The 18,334-nt window shown below is 35.9% G+C and overlaps 1 protein-coding gene across 3 annotated transcripts; it reads right to left on the bottom strand.

Annotated features, from left to right (window-relative positions):
* Nucleotides 1–3,603: 3,603 nt before the first annotated feature.
* LOC311081839 (uncharacterized protein) lies at nt 3,604–7,588 on the bottom strand. 3 transcript variants are annotated; one of them, XR_014606018.1, is made up of 9 exons: nt 7,268–7,558; nt 6,617–6,713; nt 6,310–6,505; nt 6,043–6,184; nt 5,739–5,925; nt 5,330–5,569; nt 4,690–4,861; nt 4,310–4,609; nt 3,604–4,188 (listed from the first exon to the last, which is right to left on the bottom strand). XR_014606018.1 is itself a non-coding variant. In XM_084112542.1 (8 exons), exons 1-8 carry the CDS (start codon nt 7,400–7,402, stop codon nt 4,146–4,148), a joined length of 1,212 nt encoding a protein of 403 aa, XP_083968668.1. In that variant the 5' UTR covers nt 7,403–7,558; the 3' UTR covers nt 4,071–4,145. The 3 variants fall into 3 exon arrangements, 2 of the variants coding, with proteins under 2 accessions (XP_083968669.1, XP_083968668.1); XM_084112542.1 differs by lacking the exon at nt 4,310–4,609 and having other exon boundaries at nt 4,071–4,188; XM_084112543.1 differs by lacking the exons at nt 4,310–4,609; nt 4,690–4,861 and having other exon boundaries at nt 7,268–7,588.
* Nucleotides 7,589–18,334: the final 10,746 nt, after the last annotated feature.

Genomic DNA, 18,334 nt, shown 5'->3' with positions numbered 1-18,334 from the left:
TGACCTGCTATTCGCGGGTAGATTGTAAACAGTCAACAAAAGTGTAATTGTGAAGGAAAGGAAAAAAAAGGAAAAAATATATATGAAGGAAAATATATTTTTGTAAAATAAAAGAGACCCTAAAAGTCAGTCTCTCTCTCTCTCTCACACACTCATAGTCCGTGAGGCGGGCAGAAAATTGGTATCAAAAAGGGCACCAATTCTAATGTTTATTTTTCAAAACAGGCATGCCCCCTGACCACAAAAATGCATGATAGCAGTGGTAGCTTAAGGTATGATTAAGGTGATAGATTAAGGTATGAAAATGACAAATTTTACATTTAAACATGCTGAAAAAATATAATTATGCAAAATAAATCTCAACATTGATAAACTGTATAATATTGACATATCTATTGCTTTAGATCTCTTTTATGATATATATATTAAATTAATTTAATTTAATTTAATTTATATATATATATATATATATATATATATATATAAATTAAATTAAATTAAGTAAAAGGGACAGAAAATAAACAAAAAACTAAGGAAAATATAACACAATTTTGAAATTTTATTAACACAAAATAATATTTTGTGCAAATATGGTTCAATATACCAACATTTTTAGGAAAATATTTTCATGAACATCCACCTAGTTGGATATTAGCCTTATTAGAAGAACTTTTAAAGAAAACTAAACCACAAGTCAAGTGTATCAAATCCTAGAGAGTACAAATGAGCAGCTTTAAGAACCCCTTAGTCACATACAGGTAACAAAGTTATTCAGTGTCTGTCCCAGATAGCAACATTGTTTCGGCCCAGATCCGGCCCACATCTGGAACTTGTGGAATGCGGATCTGGCCCACATGCAGCGTGGAATGATGGCACTTGGGCGCATCACTCCTGTTTGCCAGATCTGGGCCACAAGCAGGCCATAGCAATGCCACATATCAGCCAAGAGCACAGCCAACCTTATCTGAGCCACAAAACCTGTGTATATTAAATATGGAGTCATTTCAGCCTTAATAAGCCTGTTAACAAGCAGAATCACTGAAGGAAAGAAGAGAACAGAAAAAGAGATGAGCAGAAACACAAGAACTACAACTGACTTCAGTCACAGCCTCAGATGAAATCAACTGAAGAGAAAAGAAGACATTAAATCTCTCAAGATCTCAGCAGAGGAGGATTAAACAACTCCACAAACAGCATTACCAGCTTCACTTATTACTAACCAGACTGACTTTATTTCTGTCAGACGTCTACAAAAGTTTTTATTGAGAATTAACAGAGGTTTAACTCTAATGTGTTTCATTTGAAGTCACCATAACAGTGATCTGTGTTTCCATTAGTTTGGCTCTTAACTCTTATTATATCTTTTGTCTTTTTTTGGCCGCTGTGACAGTGTGTTTGTCAAACACATTTGCAGCAGCAAAGAAAGCTAAAGTGAAATGATATCAGGTGATGATGGTTACCTGTTGATGGTTTTATAATCATCATAAAATAACCTCATTAACTGATGTCTTTTGAATTTAACAGTTGTGTTGTTCCATTAATATTTTCACATCACAAACCCTGTGTTACTGAAGCATGAGATCCAGCATTATTATAACAGTCAGTTTAAATCTTTTAATAAACATGAGATCAAAAACTAAGCTTATGCTGACACACACAGACATCAACAATCATCGTATGAATCTCAACAATGGTGACAATCACAAATATTTAGATAAACAGATCAATTCAGAACATCACTGAAAAGCTACTAATTCACAACAAAAACAACAGCAAAAAATAAAACAAAATATTTAGAATTAAACAAAATTATAGTACAATTCAGCTGCATAAGTTATTCATGTTGCAATGCATGCTGGGAGTTTTGTACTATGCTGGTACCCAGCATGCATTGCAGCAAGGCACTTTTGATTGTCACCATTGTTGAGATTCATACGCTGATTGTTGATGTCTGTGTGTGTCATATTAAACTGACTTTTGCCTGCTCATGTTTGTTAAAATCTAACTGATTGTTATAATATTGCTGGATCTGATGCTTCAGTAACACAGGGTTTGTGATGTGAAAATATTAATGGTACAACACAATTGTTAGATTATAAAAATCTCAGTGAATCAGGCTGTTTCATGATGATTATAAAACCATCAACAGGTAACCATCATCACCTGATCTCATTTCACTTTAGCTTTCTTTGCTGCTGCAAATGTGTTTGACAATGTATGTACATTGTGTGTATGTACAATTTGGGCAATTAGCATTCACTTCACTTGTTGTTTAGTTATCCATGGTAATTAGCATACAATGAATTGACTTGATAGATTAATCAATAATTGTATAATATATTGTTACATGGAAGCATATACTGACTGGTCTTCAGTTTAAAACAATGAGTGAAAGCTGTACACCACTATGTTTTATGCAGAAAAATAATCATAATAACTATATTATTGAAACAAGTTAAAGTTTTGACAATATTCCAACCTAGATATCACCAAGTATAAATGTTTTGGTACCAAAAATAATGAATTAAAGAAATAACCGACTTTACGTTGAATTCGACAAATTTTGGGAGGGTCATACATAAAATTGGTGATTTTTGTACCTTAAGCTACCCACTAAGAATTGCTATCATGCATTTTTGTGGTCCCAGGGACATCCCTCTGTTGAATAAAAAAGAGCAACATTGGTGCCCTCTTATGATACTAATTTCTGAAATTTGGGGGTCTGCCTCATGGACTATCACTCACACACACGTCTTGTATTTTACAAATATAAATTGAGCCTAGATAATATTTCACAAATAAATACAAACCTTTGAATGAATACCAAACCTAATGCATACAAACGCATACCTGTACCACAAACGTGTCCAGGCAGATTTGTGAGAAAATTCACTCCATATCATACACACACACACACACACACACACACACACACTGACACACTCACACACTCGCGCACACACACACACACACACACACACACACACACACACTGCACACACATACACAAACCCCTGCAGACAGTCGGTCAGAACTTTGTAATGACATCAAGTGACCCTTTAAATTAGTTTACTGATGATAATTCACATTGTACAGATGTGTGGTTCTGGAACAAATACAGATATTAAATCACCTTAATTATACATTTACTTTAACTTTACAAGTATTTTTTTTTTTTCATTTACAAGTACATTTTCTATGTATGCCCACAAGATGCCGCCATTAGCGCACTGATGGAAACTAACACATTTAATCTATAATAAACTGGTATTCTTTAATCGCAAAATAACACTCTAAAACTTTGGCATATTACACTTGTAAATTGAAGGTATTACTTGCAGTAGCTATGATGAACATTAAAGAAAGAATAACAAGACTGCAGAATTAATTAGGTAATGCAGGGAATACACATTTATATGGTGCTAAAGTACAAACTGTATATTCTGTCCCCCTACACCAGTCCTTCTCAAGCTTTTTCTGCCATTCCCCACTTTGGCGGTAGGGAAGGGTTCAGAGCCCCACCAGTCCCCAATCGCCCCACCAGTCCCCAATCGCCCCACCAGTCCCCAATCGCCCCAACAAAATGGTAAGAAACTAGGCTTTAAGTTTAACAGTTACATTTTATTTTATTAACCTCACATTTTAAAAACATAACATCAAATAACAGCATTAAAAACTTTCAATTAGAGAAAATAAAGACTCAAAAGTAAATAATAATAATTCAATTGTGTTTGCATTTTGCCTTTGAGAAAATAAAAGTGTGGACTAGTTGTGTCCTTTGCTTCATTTTGTCACTTTGAAAACTACATGCAAAAAGAATAAACAAAATTGACAAACAATGAATAATCTTATCCACTATTTTAGTGGCTGCAATGAGCCTGTTTTGTAGTACACATTTTCTTTTCAAAACGAGGTTGTAGGCTTGATACTGCCACTCTCAGCTCATGCTCAATGTTAAGATGAGATCTGTATTTTGTTTTCAGTGAAGCAACAGCTGAAAATCCCTTCTCACAGAGATAAGATGTAGCAAAGGGAAGAAGAATGGTCTGACTCCTCTGCCCAATGAGTGGATACTCGCTCCAAGCCAGAATTCACTCAGTGTCTGAACTGGAAACCTCAGCCTAAGAGTGGAGTTGCTCGTCATCTCAATTAATTAGTCCTCTTCTGCAGAGCTGACATCTGCTGGTGCTGCAGATAGAATATGAATAAGTTTGACAACGATGTTTTTAAATAGCATACATTATAAATAAATGTACAATATATGACTATAATTAAAAAAAGTCATAGTCAATAAAATTAAAATAGCAACCTTCTGTATTGAAAGGATCGATACTGCAGTCATACTGGACGCTGATGTTTGGAAAGTACTTTTGAAACAATTCTTTCAATGTAGAGATGTGCTGTTTAATACATGGGATCACTGTGGTGACTCCAGAAGTAGTGGTTTCAGCAATTTCACTCAGATTCTCAAAGGCATCAGTATTTCCTTGATCAAGGTGCCTGCCCCATACAGGGCTGGCCCTGACCTATTTGCTGCCCTAGGCAAGATTTTACCTGGTGCCCCATCACAGCCCATTTCACCCCGTCATTGTGGTCATGATTATTTAACCTATATATAAATATAGGACAGTTTGACAGATGCACATACAGCTTTATTTATGAACTTAAAAGACATTTAAACTGTCACACCTGTTCAACATTCCCACAAATGAGAAAGCCACATTTTTTGGAGCAAATTTCAATATCAGGCTATGGAAGCCTTCAACTGAGGAGGTCTGATGGTGAGGGCTCAGTTTTGCCACATCTTTCAGGAGGTGCTGGTTTATCATCAGGTCGCAAAACCGTTCACAAGCTTTAGTGCCTAATAAAGACAGTGAGTCCTTATCAACATATAACTGTAATGTAATTTTTATGGTTGGAAATATAGATTATTAAATCCCATTGCATCTGTATATCACTATGGCACTTGAATTCAACAGACTGTTGTTAATTTTAACCTTTAATATTATAGTCATGGCTTATAAAATAAATCAATCGTTTCACTCTTAGCAGAATCAGTATTCTAGTTTTAGATTTCAGTATTATAGTTTTAAGTATTTTTCAGTATTACATTTTAAAGCAATATTTAAGAGAGATTTTTTTTCCATAATAGAAAATTTAAAAGGTATCTGAAACATTTCAGAATAAAATTCAATATCAAATTGAATTAAGATTAGAATTGAGTCAAGAGCTTGTAAATAGTAATTTAATCAACCCAGCCATAGTTATCTTCATGTTTGTTACCAAACTAGGCTAATCATGTAGCATTAGGAATCAATAAAATCCTTACTTGGTGTCAGCCAAGCTCGCCTCTCAAGAGGTGGGTGGGTGCAGACTGGGAACAAGTCGCTGTTATGATGGTGCACATTTTGCACGTGGTTGGTGACAGACTTCCATTTTTCCACGGCTTCTTCTCCTGTCTTGGAAGAGGATGCACACCAGTAAAGGTGGTTGATGATACTTCTCCTCCAGGCCAGAACCTCTCCACAACTACGCTCTTTCCCTAGTGCATCAATCTTCTTGGCGAGACCTTAAGTAGCAATTACAGAAAATGAAATGAATTAAAATATTATACTTTTATCAGTTCTTAAAACTTAGTTCAATTTCATTTGTGCTTTTGTCACTTGAGTCACAAGTTGTGATATTATGTTGCTGTTGTGTATATATCTGATTAATCTAAAATGCTGCCAAACAGTTACCCTTAGAGACATGCCAAGTATCAAAATAATGCTGGATCTCAGGTCGCTGCTCCCTCAGATACTTTTGTATCGAAGGATGCCGGTCTGTGACGATAGCACCAATCCTTAACCCTGCTGATTCCAAGAACTGGAGGCTTCTCACAAAACCTTTGCGTTCCATGCGTGGACTTGCACCCACTTCATTACTCTGAGAGATAAAAAAAAAAAAAAAAAAAATCAATTTAGCAGACAAAAGACATGTTTTGAGATGTAAACCTAAAAAATTATGTTTGTAACAATTTGTCAGTGCTAAATTTATGATCACCTGCGTGATGGATACAAATGTCCCATTTACAAATTTCTCAACTGTGCAGGTATGGCTGCATGCTTGACACTTCCGAAACAGCTGTAGCAAATTGTCTTCATACACCATGTATTTCCTGGCTTTGTGTAGTGGTTGGCAAACCCTGGACAATTATAACTCAGCAAATCAAATCATACTTTCTAACAAAGCATCTTTATTGATCATCTCAAACCTGACCTATAATTTTACCATGTATGAAGTTTTAGTGATAACCACATTTAGACTTACTTTTCAATGCTCTCTTGAGTGACATCAGGCTCATAGGTGACATCTGAACACTGATTTGAGGTGTATGTTGAGCTCTCATCGAACACAGTGTCTTCCATGCGTGGCCTTTTAATTGGTGTTGAAGTGAGACACGGAGCTCCAATACCTGTACCAACACTCACACCAACAGAGTGGCCTAAAGGCTTCACCTGAACAGCTGAAATTTTCAACACACACATATGACAATCAAATACATGAAACAACACAAGAAGACTATTACCAGTTAATACAATGAAAATAAACATAGCCCAGTAACCTATAACTTTACCTTTACTCCGTCTTTTCTGCTTGTGGGTTTCCGTTTGAACTGACACATTTTTCAAAGATGGTGCATTACATTGACAGGCCACATATCTTGTTACGGGCTGTATAACAGAAATTGCATTATGTTATGATATGGGTACAAGGGCAAAATAGATTGTGCAGGACTGCCAACTTTTGAGTTCAATTTGGAGTGAGAATTACGATTCAATTCATAAGCTTGAGATTCTGATCTTGATTCAATATCGATTCATTTGGATATACAATACAATTATTTTTTGCAAGGAAAAAATATTCACTGAAATAATGTTGTAAACTGTACAGGGAAACCTGTCAGTTGGTATCAAAATTGACAACTTGTATACAATTATATGTCGATTTTTAAAATAATTGAGCAATTGCATGAGACATGATTCATTTCAATAAGTTGTTCTATATTTTTCAACATAAGTTACCCTTTTTAAAGAGTAAGAGATCGAATCTGTTATGTCGAATCTGTCTTGATTTAAGTGGTGATGTTGGTTTTTGGCGGGCACGCGCCAAAACACGCGCACTAAACATGTATTTAGTTTATTAAGCATAATATGACAAAGTTATGTTGGCAGCCCTGTATGATGTTCAACGTCTCAAGAGCTTGGTTGTAGCTAGTTCAACTTACCGTCAAACTTTGTGAGGTACCAACGGTGTACACTGACGGGACCGCGTTATCAGTTAATGACAGATATTTCACAAACCCCATTTCGTGTTGTGTCCAATTTTTGAAGCATTCACGCGTGAAGTGCTTCGAGCACATCCGTGACCTCTCTGTTATCCCTCCTTCCTCGAAATGTAAAAAAATCGAGCCATCTGGACCGTAACGAGGGAATTTTAGGGAATGGGAAAAGTGTTCCGTGATTGCCACAACCAAAAATGCACCTCCTCGCCATCTCTCCTTTCACGCGCTGTCAATGCTCGCATACACACAGGCAGCCTGTCTACTGTCAGTTGGAGGGGCGTGGTTACGGATGTTAAGCAGACACCAAAACCGTCAAACATACGTCATCAGGGAAGGTCCTCCAACGCAGAGGGGAGGGACATTTTCAGATTTTGATTAAATATTACAAAGCCAAAACAATTTTTTGTGTGGATTGACTTGCATGGATGAATTGTTCACCACAAAACGATCAATTTAGGCAAACAAAGTAAATATGTTCAATTTTGATTTCATGTGGACTTCAAGATAATGTTTAAAGTGGGCACTCCACATAAGTAACATGAATATGTATTTGTCTTCAGTGTCTGAACACTCTGACAGAGAGGACCACGAAGAGGAAAGCACGCTAGACCAGCCGTCCAAGATTAAACCACACAGAAAGAGACCCATGAACAAAATGCACTGATGGTATGATTACTTTAGTTAACTTTATTCATTTTAATTAGTACCAGTACTTAAACAATACTGGGTTTAGTCCTGGTTTAGACTTGGTCCTGCTCACTGCTCTTTGTGACTAAATGTTTCAGATGTTATTATAAATGTTTTTTTTTTTTTTTTTCAGCTTTTCAGTTGGAACTCAACATTTTAAACGGGTCATATAATGCCATTTTTGTACAAGCTAATATGATTCTTTAGGGTCTAAATTAAAAGTTTGTAAAATACTTTAATTAAAAATTCTCATTAGTATTGTAAGAAAACACAAATTTTACCTGGTTAAAAACAGCTCTGTTTTCAGCACGCCGTTTAAGTGCATGTGTCTTTAAATGATATTGAGCTTTGCTCTGTTCTGTGCATACACCGTTTGAAATAATAACACAATAACCATAACGTGTGACGTCACACGGTCGAACGACTTGATTTGAGACGGGGGAAAACATAAGGAGATAAAAAAAAAAAAACACTGGATGGATTTTTATCGTTTTATGATGGTTCTGTACAGGCACTGCCAACACACATTTCAGTACAATCAACTTGTAAAAGTGCATGTACCATTATATGACCCCTTTAATGAAGTTTATTATGTGTCTTTGTCTTCAGAGTTTGATGGAGCTGATGGAGACGGAGAGGAAAGCACGCTAGACCAGCCGTCCAAGATTAAACCACACAGAAAGAGACCCATGAACAAAGGCACTGATGGTAAGATCTTGAAACTAGGGCTGCTGTTGTCTATTTTTTTCTTTACCTTTGCTTAGTTCTGGCTCCAAGGGATTGAAACAGCTAAACATTTCCATGTTTGTTTCTTAACCTCTTAACCCCCACCTGAACCGAGCACATTTTCACCAGTTTGCCTTTACCCAAGTCTAAAAGCAATAAAAAAAAGGATGAAAACACACAAAAAAAGTGGCAATGTAGCAACAATAACACCAAAAATCACAACTCAAATCACAACTCAAGAGTGATGAAAAAGCCACAGAGGAGCGACAAAAAGGTGACAAAGATATGACTCACTAACTACGAAACACACAACATAAAAGCTTCAAAAATGTGACAAAAACGTGGCAACAAAAATGTTGCGGTAAGTTTTGTAGGTTTCCTTAGCTTTCAAAATGAGGCGTTAACCCTGTCCCATATAGGCTGTAAGCTTCAGTCGAGAAGCTTTTAGATTTGGGTAATATTGAACTGGAGAAAATGTGCTCGGTTAAGGCGGGGGTTAAGAGGTTAAATATGGAGGTAAAGTGGAGTAACTGGTAATATTTTCTTCTATTGCACATTTAAGACTGCAAAATATGCCTATTTTCTTATTATTAATTAGAGATGATGGCTAGGGCTTTGGATGCGTCAGCTATACCAGCACAGTTTACGCACAATTTAACACATTTTGGCTAGTAAACTAAAAATACCTATTCATATTAGCCTTAGTATTTTATATATGGAACATGTATAATCAATGAAAGAATACCTCATGACAGATTTCTTTGATACTGTTATCATCAAAACTAGCCTGATTTCAGTTACAAATAATTTAGACCCTGGACATCATAATGTTTCTACAGGGGTGTATACAACTATGTTTAGTCCAATATTTGACATTGAGAGACTTAAATGTAAGAGTTTTGTGCAAATATGACGTTTAACTTCAATTAAACACTCCTTTTTCAGATGCTCAAAAACAGACCAAGAGACCGTGGAGTGAGGAGGAAAAGAGTGCAGTGGAGAGAAGGATGGGCAAATTCATAGCTGTGAGACGAGTGCCTGGGAAAGAAGCCTGCATGTTGTGCATCACACATGAGTCCCCAGCACTGAAGAACCGCACCTGGAAGGATGTCAAGTATTATGTTTACAATGAGATGATTAAAGTCAACAGAAGGCTGTTTCAAAATGTTTAAGGATGCTGCTAAAGTTTGTCGCGGCTTCAGAGAGGAGGAGAAGTTTGATTTTCTGCTGTGGTTCTGTCAGTGTTCAGCACCAGTTAGTTGTAGCATTTAAAAGTTGTTCATTCACCCATGCACACTGTGCACTGTAAAGGACATGTATTTAGTTTCCTTGAATTTCCCTGTGTTGGGACAAAGCCTTCTTGGTCAGGTTTTATGCCTGTTAAGCACTTTTCAGTTGTGGATAAAATAGATTTACATTCTGTGAGCCAAACATGTTGCACTTATAAGATGAGACACAATGTACTGTTGTCTTGGTTAAAGACCAATATTTTATTTATCTTTTATTTGCAAGCTGCCAGATATTAATCTTTTTATTTTATTGATGATCAAAGCTGCTATAACTGTTTTATTGTAAGCCCTCAAATAATTTGGGTTTGTTCTGCAAAAAATATAAAGGCAAATATGCTTAAAACATTTTGGTCTAGTTTGTGGTGTTTAATTCACCTAATTCCACCACAGACCTCCCAAAAATGCAAATGAACAGTATTGATAAGAATGAACTTTTTCATAAATTTACATTCAAATCATGAAACAATTATTCTAAGATAAATACTCATTCAAACAAAACATTTGTAACTCACTTACACTCAACTCCATATAATTCTATGCACTTGTCATGTAGGCAATCTTTGGGGGACCCCTGCAGTGCCTCTGAGGCCCCAGAAGGCCCTGGACTGCACTTTGTGAACCACTGTTCTACACATTCTATTTATAGTTTATAGTGTGATGGGTCCTCAGTATGATGATTAAAAACTTTTTCTTAAATCTTGCTTCTGCGTGTGCGTGTGCGTGAGTTCATTTATCCTATTTTTGTTAAATTACCAGAGGGGAGAGTGAAGTGTGGTCCAATAAAAAAAATGCATTAAACATGAAACCTGTCTTTTGCTGTTTTATTTTAAGTTTATCTTGCATAAATAAGACTGCTCAGCAATTTTAGTATTAACCTGACATGAATGGAAATCAATAAAGTTTAAATATGCCTAAACAAGGAACACAGGATTGGAGGGGAGCTTTACGTCCTCTCTCGGGGTTCCACAATCGGGCCACGTTAAAACCGAGCGCTCGCAAAGCAATCGGAACTAGATTCATGCCGAGGATCGGCCGAGTTTTTTAGCTTTAATCTGGCCGCTTTTGGCCCGCACAATTTTTGCTAGATGGGCACTCGCCATCTTTAAGATGAGAATAAATAGCAGAAAGTAAAACACTCAACTGAATCTCTGAGTGCGTCTCAATCAGATCTAGTTCAGTAGTTCAGTTCACTGGTAAGAGAGTCGGTCAGAGAGAGTGAATGGACTTAAATGACCTGATTAGACTAAAAGCATTATAACAGACAATATTTAGTTCTAATTTATGTTTGGTAATTAATAACTTTTAAATGACATTTAATAGATTACACTTAGCAAAAGTTGTCATTACACCTGTTTCTGTTTGTTGTTCTCGTTGTATTTACTCTGTTTGACCAGCAGGAGTCGTCAGTGTTTGAGGTGATTCGAGCACCTTGCAAATTAATCATCTTGCAAATCATTTGGTTTAATTGAGACAGAGTTTCAAAAATCTCAGTTTCTCTCAAAACTACTTATCAGTGATCAACTTGTGTTTATAATGAACTGATTCACAATATAGGGATTGAAATGAGACACATCTTTTCACCACACCAAAATAAAGGTCCAGATCAAACGTGCATAGAAACGTCCATAAAATAACAGTCCATAGAAATTCACATACAAATTATAAAACATATCAATGCCGTTTAAAGTTGAAATCTAGTGCTGAATAATAAAAACACACACACACACACACACACATATATATATATTAGGGGTGTAACGGTTCACAAAATTCACGGTTCGATACGATACACTTGTGTCACGGTTCGGTACGGTTCGGTACGTTTTCCATACAGCAAAAATAAATAAATGCCAGAGAAATTTCCTTGAATTATTTTTTTATTATTATTATTTTATTTAATGAAACTAACATCATAAAGTATTATTTATACATTTATTTTTGTGTTGCTTTTTTAACTGAGCAATAATGGAGCTATACTTGACTCTTCTTATGAGCATATAAAACAAAACAGCTCCTTGGACAAAATGAAATGTAATATTGTAGTAGTAGGCTAGTTATAAACAAAGGTTTATTTTAGTTCAGATTAACATTTGAGGGCAGCAATTGTATTCATAATGTCAAAATAAAACCGACGTAATGTTACTTGAAAGCATTATAGCCCACTATTCCTGACAAACTTCCATACCTTGCAGTTAGTGTTACTACAGCAAATCCATTCCATGGTGAATGTTGCTGATCTGCATAGCTGTCAACCCTCCCGTTTTTTCCGGGTTTCTCACGTATTTTAGCTCTTTCCCCGCTGTCTTCCCGTTTTAGTATTTTCCCGTAAAATATCCCGTATTTTTACGCTCTGATTGTGTTAACTCAGAACACGCAACTATCTGTGTCTGTGAAGTGGCTTGCACTTGGGTTGCTAGACCTCCAGTAAAGCAGGTGGCAGTGTACAGACAGTAGCTTGGGCTACTATCGAAGAAGAAGACAGTTACAGTTGCAGCGGCGGTGGCGTGTGGCGGGTGGCGGGCGGGAGGAAGAGGGAAAAAGTAGCGGGAAGTTTCGAGAAGAGTAGAGTAGATGATGATGGATCAGGAGGACGCCGACGGCCAAAATCACGAATTAACCACCAACCAAAACCGAGGACATTATGTCGTTATCTGAGTAAATGGGAGACCACCTTCCACTACCTGACAAGCAGCCATGTAGGTCCAAATTATGCCTACTGCAAAATTTGTCGTTGTAATTTCAGTGTTGGTCATGGAGGGAAAAACGACGTTTCGCAGCACGACAAATCACTGAAACACAAGTGCGCGAGTGAGTCAGCTAGGCACACAACATCTTTATCATCATTCCTGGTGAACCGTGCCTCGTCTGAAGCTGACCAAATATTGAAAGCTGAGGTGAAAATGTCGATGCTAATTGCCAAGATTAACGACTGCAGTCAAGCCAGCCTCCACGTCGAAATGAGCGGTCAGAGAGTACACCTTCTCACGGTGTCCCCTGTAAAGTTTCAGGACATTCTGATGTTGTTTTCCAAAATAAGATCCCCCCAAAACTCATATATTACCTGTTGTGTCCATACATTCAGAAAATCATAAAAATAAAAGTCCTAGCTTCCACAGACCAATTCCACCTCAGCTGGAGAGTACACCTTCTCACGGTGTCAACTACAATGTTTCAGGACATTCTGATGTTGTTTTACAAAATAAGAGCCCCCCAAAACTCATATATATGCTGTTTTGTCCATACATTCAGAAAATCATAAAAATAAAAGTCCTAGCTTCCACAGACCAATTTCACCTCAGCTGGAAAGTACACCTTCTCAAGGTGTCCCCTGTAAAGTTTCAGGACATTCTGATGTTGTTTTACAAAATAAGATCCCCCCAAAACTCATATATTACCTGTTGTGTCCATACATTCAGAAAATCATAAAAATAAAAGTCCTAGCTTCCACAGACCAATTCCACCTCAGCTAGAGAGTACACCTTCTCATGGTGTCAACTACAATGTTTCAGGACATTCTGATGTTGTTTTCCAAAATAAGAGCCCCCCAAAACTCATATATACGCTGTTTTGTCCATACATTCAGAAAATCATAGAAATAAAAGTCCTAGCTTCCATAGACCAATTCCACCTCAGCTGGAGATGACACCTTCTCAAGGTGTAAACTACAATGTTTCAGGACATTCTGATGTTGTTTTCCAAAATAAGAGCCCCCTAAAACTCAAATATTACCTGTTGTGTCCATACATTCAGAAAATCATAAAAATAAAAGTCCTAGCTTCCACAGACCAATTCCACCTCAGCTGGAGAGTACACCTTCTCAAGGTGTCCCCTATAAAGTTTCAGGACATTCTGATGTTGTTTTCCAAAATAAGAGCCCCCTAAAACTCATATATACGCTGTTTTGTCCATACATTCAGAAAATCATAAAAATAAAAGTCCTAGCTTCCACAGACCAATTCCACCTCAGCTGGAAAGTACACCTTCTCAAGGTGTCCCCTGTAAAGTTTCAGGACATTCTGATGTTGTTTTACAAAATAAGAGCCCCCCAAAACTCATATATACGCTGTTTTGTCCATACATTCAGAAAATCATAAAAATAAAAGTCCTAGCTTCCACAGACCAATTCCACCTCAGCTGGAGAGGACACCTTCTCACGGTGTCCCCTGTAAAGTTTCAGGACATTCTGATGTTGTTTTCCAAAATAAATGGCCTTTAAATACTACTGTTTCCTGTCATTGATGATTAATAACATTAATTTCACTGTTTTTCTGTTTCAGTCACAACAGTGCCCAAGCCAGTGCAGATGATGTAAATTGCACCGTTGCAATGTCTTTCAAACGTGTCTTTCATGATCTCAAGTTGAACAATTATATCCTCTCAGTTGTGAACAATGCCCAGAAGAGACTTTTATTCATATTCCCTTTGTGCTTGTGTCTATCCATTGAAAATATTAGTTGACACAAATCTCTCTGTGGTGGACATTAATTTGTGCAATATAAATGTCATTGTGATATGTAACTGACATGTGAATACATTTACATCTTATTGGAATCACATAAAAGTATGTACTTTAAACAAGTATTGCCCATGTTGCCTCAAGGACTGTTTATCTGTCGAAGATTGGTGTAACACTGCTTTTAATGTTTCTTCATTATGCAAATGTATTTCTTTGTGTCCTTATTGGAAGCTTTCTTCTCTCTTTCTGACTTTTGCCCTCAAAACATCACATATAATAAACACATATTGACATCCTTGACCATGCCTCATAACTTTGAATCCTCAAAAGTGCTCCACACAAATCAAGTACGCTGTCCATGGTGCTGAAGTAGCTACTAATTTTTTTTTTGCATGTGTTCGTTATTCTGATTCTTGTGGTTCTCCCCATCTGTTTTGTGACGGATAGTATTTTCTAAACTACATAATTAAAGCATACGCTTAATTAAGGAAACCACTGTTACATGGTTGTATGCATATGCTAAGTTGGACTGGTGGTAGCTGTTGTCCACCAGAGGGGGGCATAATAAATCGTTTCAGGTCTGGAAGATTAATGTCGGTAAAAGTGGTTCATTATTTTAACTTGTAATAAAATAAAATGAAAAATTAACTGCAACATTTTGCATAGAAAACTTAACTGCAGCAGTAATGCAAAATTAAGTAACTTAGATTACTTTTGCATTACATTTATATCTTGAAAATAAGAGATATTTTATTACAGTGCTGTCTACCTCTATGATCACCATCATATTCTTAATGAATGGTTATTATGTCTAAAGTATGATTTATTTGTAAAATTACACTGTGTAACGTAGTGCAATGTCAAAAGAGCAAATATGTAATACGTTTTAAACAGGCACCTGCGAGGCCTAAACATGCACCTACACCGACAACAACCGTGCGATGACAGTATTGCTGGTTCTTGATAAACAACACAAACCGTACCTTGCACCATCTGATGACTGAAAAGATGCCGAAGAGCAAGAAAGGGTGACTGCATCTTTTTATTAAATGTACAATCCCCATTTGCTATACACAGCTGGATTTATTTGCACATTGAGTAACCTTACTCATCACGGCAATTACATTGTTTGCCACACACACCATTAGCACTATGCATGTCAAATCAATTAGGCCTACGTAGCACAATTCAACCATCTATTCTAGGCTAACATGTTATTTTTCTGATGTCTGTCATGCAATGTTTATTATACAGTAAAGTGTCTACTTAATAGTAAAAAAGAAATGTTTTACTTAGGCCAGTCTTTGGTTCAATCAATTGTCATAATTATTTTAAATAGACACTTATGATTGTTGATGCTATCACCGAAAAGTAATTACAGTGAGAAATTTACAATACGGTTCCATGCCATCATTAATGAAAAACTAGTCAAGTCAAGTCATCTTCATTTATATAGCGCTTTTTACAATACGGATTTCAAAGCATCTTTACAGTGAAAATAGGAAAGTCAAAGAACAGATATTGTTTTGGCTTTACAGCAACTCTATAAAAAGTTATTGTCTAGGTAAAGTGAGTTTGATTTTTTCTACACAGGAGCAAATGAGTAGCGCAAATGAGTACTATTAACACTGTACTGTTTATTTACCAAAAATTCTGATTACCGAATTAGTAGGCTATGTAATAGTGGTTAGTTGGCTTAGTAGTTCACTGTTATCTAATCCATTTTTTTTCACTCCTCCCTGAGGACTATACTTAACTGTACAGGTTCAAAATTAATGTGTGCAATGTTTAATGTATAATTTATTCTAAAGTGAAGATCATGGTGTTAACCAAATAATAATGACTCAAATATTCCAAAATTACTATTTATTTTGAACATTATTTTAAAGTGAAAAGCATGAGAATTCTTAAATACTAACTGAAGTCATTTAAACTTTTGCGTTTTTTGTGATGTTTTCTCTTTAGAATACATTTATAGACACAGTCATTACAAGTGGGTTACCTTTTTTCTTAAATGTACATTAATTATGCATTATGTGTAAAACACAAGTATTATGATCCTGTTTATTCATTTTTAATAGGTAATTAATAGATAAGTAATAAATAAGTAATAGTACTTTTCTAAAAGTGAACTACCACACGGCAACGTAATATTAATTACAAATTGTTTTATTAATTCTTGTTTGTTATTAGTAGTTACTTGAATGTCAAAAGTGCGTTATATTCATTTATTAATGACTGAACAGAACAGTATTCTACAGTTTTACAGCAATTATATATATATATATATATACAGTGCTATGCATAAGTTTAGACACCCATGCTAAAGTTGACTAAAAAGAGGAATAAAAAATCATCTTTTGGAAATTGAACTTAATGCCTTAATTAAAAAAATTAGGAAAAATCCAACCTTTAAGGACACCAATTGTCTTTGTGAATGAATAATGTATCGTAAATAAATAAATGTTCTTCCTTAAAATACAGGGTGCATAAGTCTGGACACCCCTATGTTATGGAGTAAGATCATCTCTCAATGCAAATCAAACCAGCTATTAGGCTAACTGAAATAAAACCATGCCAGTCTCTAGGTATGGTGAAGGCTATGTGATGATGTGGGGCTATTTTAATTCCAAAGGCCAAGGGAACTTTATCAGGATGCATAGTATCCTGGATCCATGAAGTAACTGGCCTTTAAAAATAAAAATCTGCCTGCCTCTAAGGGAATTTAACATAGGGGTGTCCAGACTTATGCACCCTGTATATTAAGGAAGAACATTTATTTATTTACGATACATTATTCATTCACAAAGAAAATTGGTGTCCTTAAAGGTTGGATTTTTCCAAAAAATAATTAATTAAGGCATTAAGATCAATTTCCAAAAGATGATTTTTTATTCCTCTTTTTAGACAACTTTAGCATGGGTGTCTAAACTTATGCATAGCACTGTATACATATATATATGTCATCCTAATTTCTTCCTCTTTTGATTTTATCCAGAGTTCACTCATTCAAGTTATTTGGGGTGAGTAATTCAATAATTAACTATCCATCTGTGAAATTACACTTAGTTGAATAACTATGTCTAACTATGTCATTTATTTGTAATGCATTATTTCCCCAATAGAACAAAACCATACATATAGTAGACAATGAAATTGTGGAGACCGTTGAAGTCCTGAAAAAGAAACTCAGCGACTATGATGATAATATTACAAATAAAGACGGCTTCTGGGGACAAGTGTGCATTGCACTTGCCATTGCAAACACTAAAAACAATCGCTATCGTCTGCAAAATGTATTTCATAAGGTGAGCACACACACAAACAAGTTTATATACATATATATATATATATATAAAAAACAAATCTTGCTGATGATGGTCAATAATAAAGGTTGTTATATTGAGTTTCTCAAAGACAGATGCAGGCATTTCATATTTTAACAAGGTTCTTTTCGAAATGTTTACATTTAAACATCATTATTACATTATATACTTTGCCAAAAAGCACCAGGCAGAAAAATCCCCATCTCCTCTGCCATCTGTGGCCAGTGGAAGTGCTGCTGAAGATGAAGGACACAAGTCTTCAGAGAAGGTTAGTCTTCACTCTTTGTGTTTGTAAAGGTTTCTTGTGTTCTTCTAAAGTATAATGTCAAACATTGCTTAACTTTCTATCAACACAGCATGCAGAATATTCCCCATCTACTCCTCTGTCTGTGGCCAGTGGAAGTGCTGCTGAAGATGAGGGACACAAGTCTTCAGAGAAGGTTAGTCTTCACTCTTTGTATTTACACAGGTTTCTTGTGTTCTTCAAAAGTATAATGTCAAACATTCTTTGACTTTCTATCAACAC

The sequence above is a fragment of the Abramis brama genome (genome assembly GCF_963993115.1).
Source record: "Abramis brama genome assembly, chromosome: 4".
NCBI lineage: Eukaryota > Metazoa > Chordata > Actinopteri > Cypriniformes > Leuciscidae > Abramis > Abramis brama.
This window is presented reverse-complemented; position numbering and strand designations above follow the sequence as displayed.

Excerpts from the sequence above, each read along its gene's own strand:
- LOC311081839 (XM_084112542.1), bottom strand. The coding sequence starts at position 7,402 with ATGTGCTCGAAGCACTTCACGCGTGAATGCTTCAAAAATTGGACACAA. Across the intron at positions 6,506-6,616 it reads GCAGAAAAGACGGAGTAAAG|CTGTTCAGGTGAAGCCTTTA; the intron begins GTAAAGTTATAG and ends TGAAAATTTCAG. Across the intron at positions 5,570-5,738 it reads TACTTGGCATGTCTCTAAGG|GTCTCGCCAAGAAGATTGAT; the intron begins GTAACTGTTTGG and ends TTGCTACTTAAG.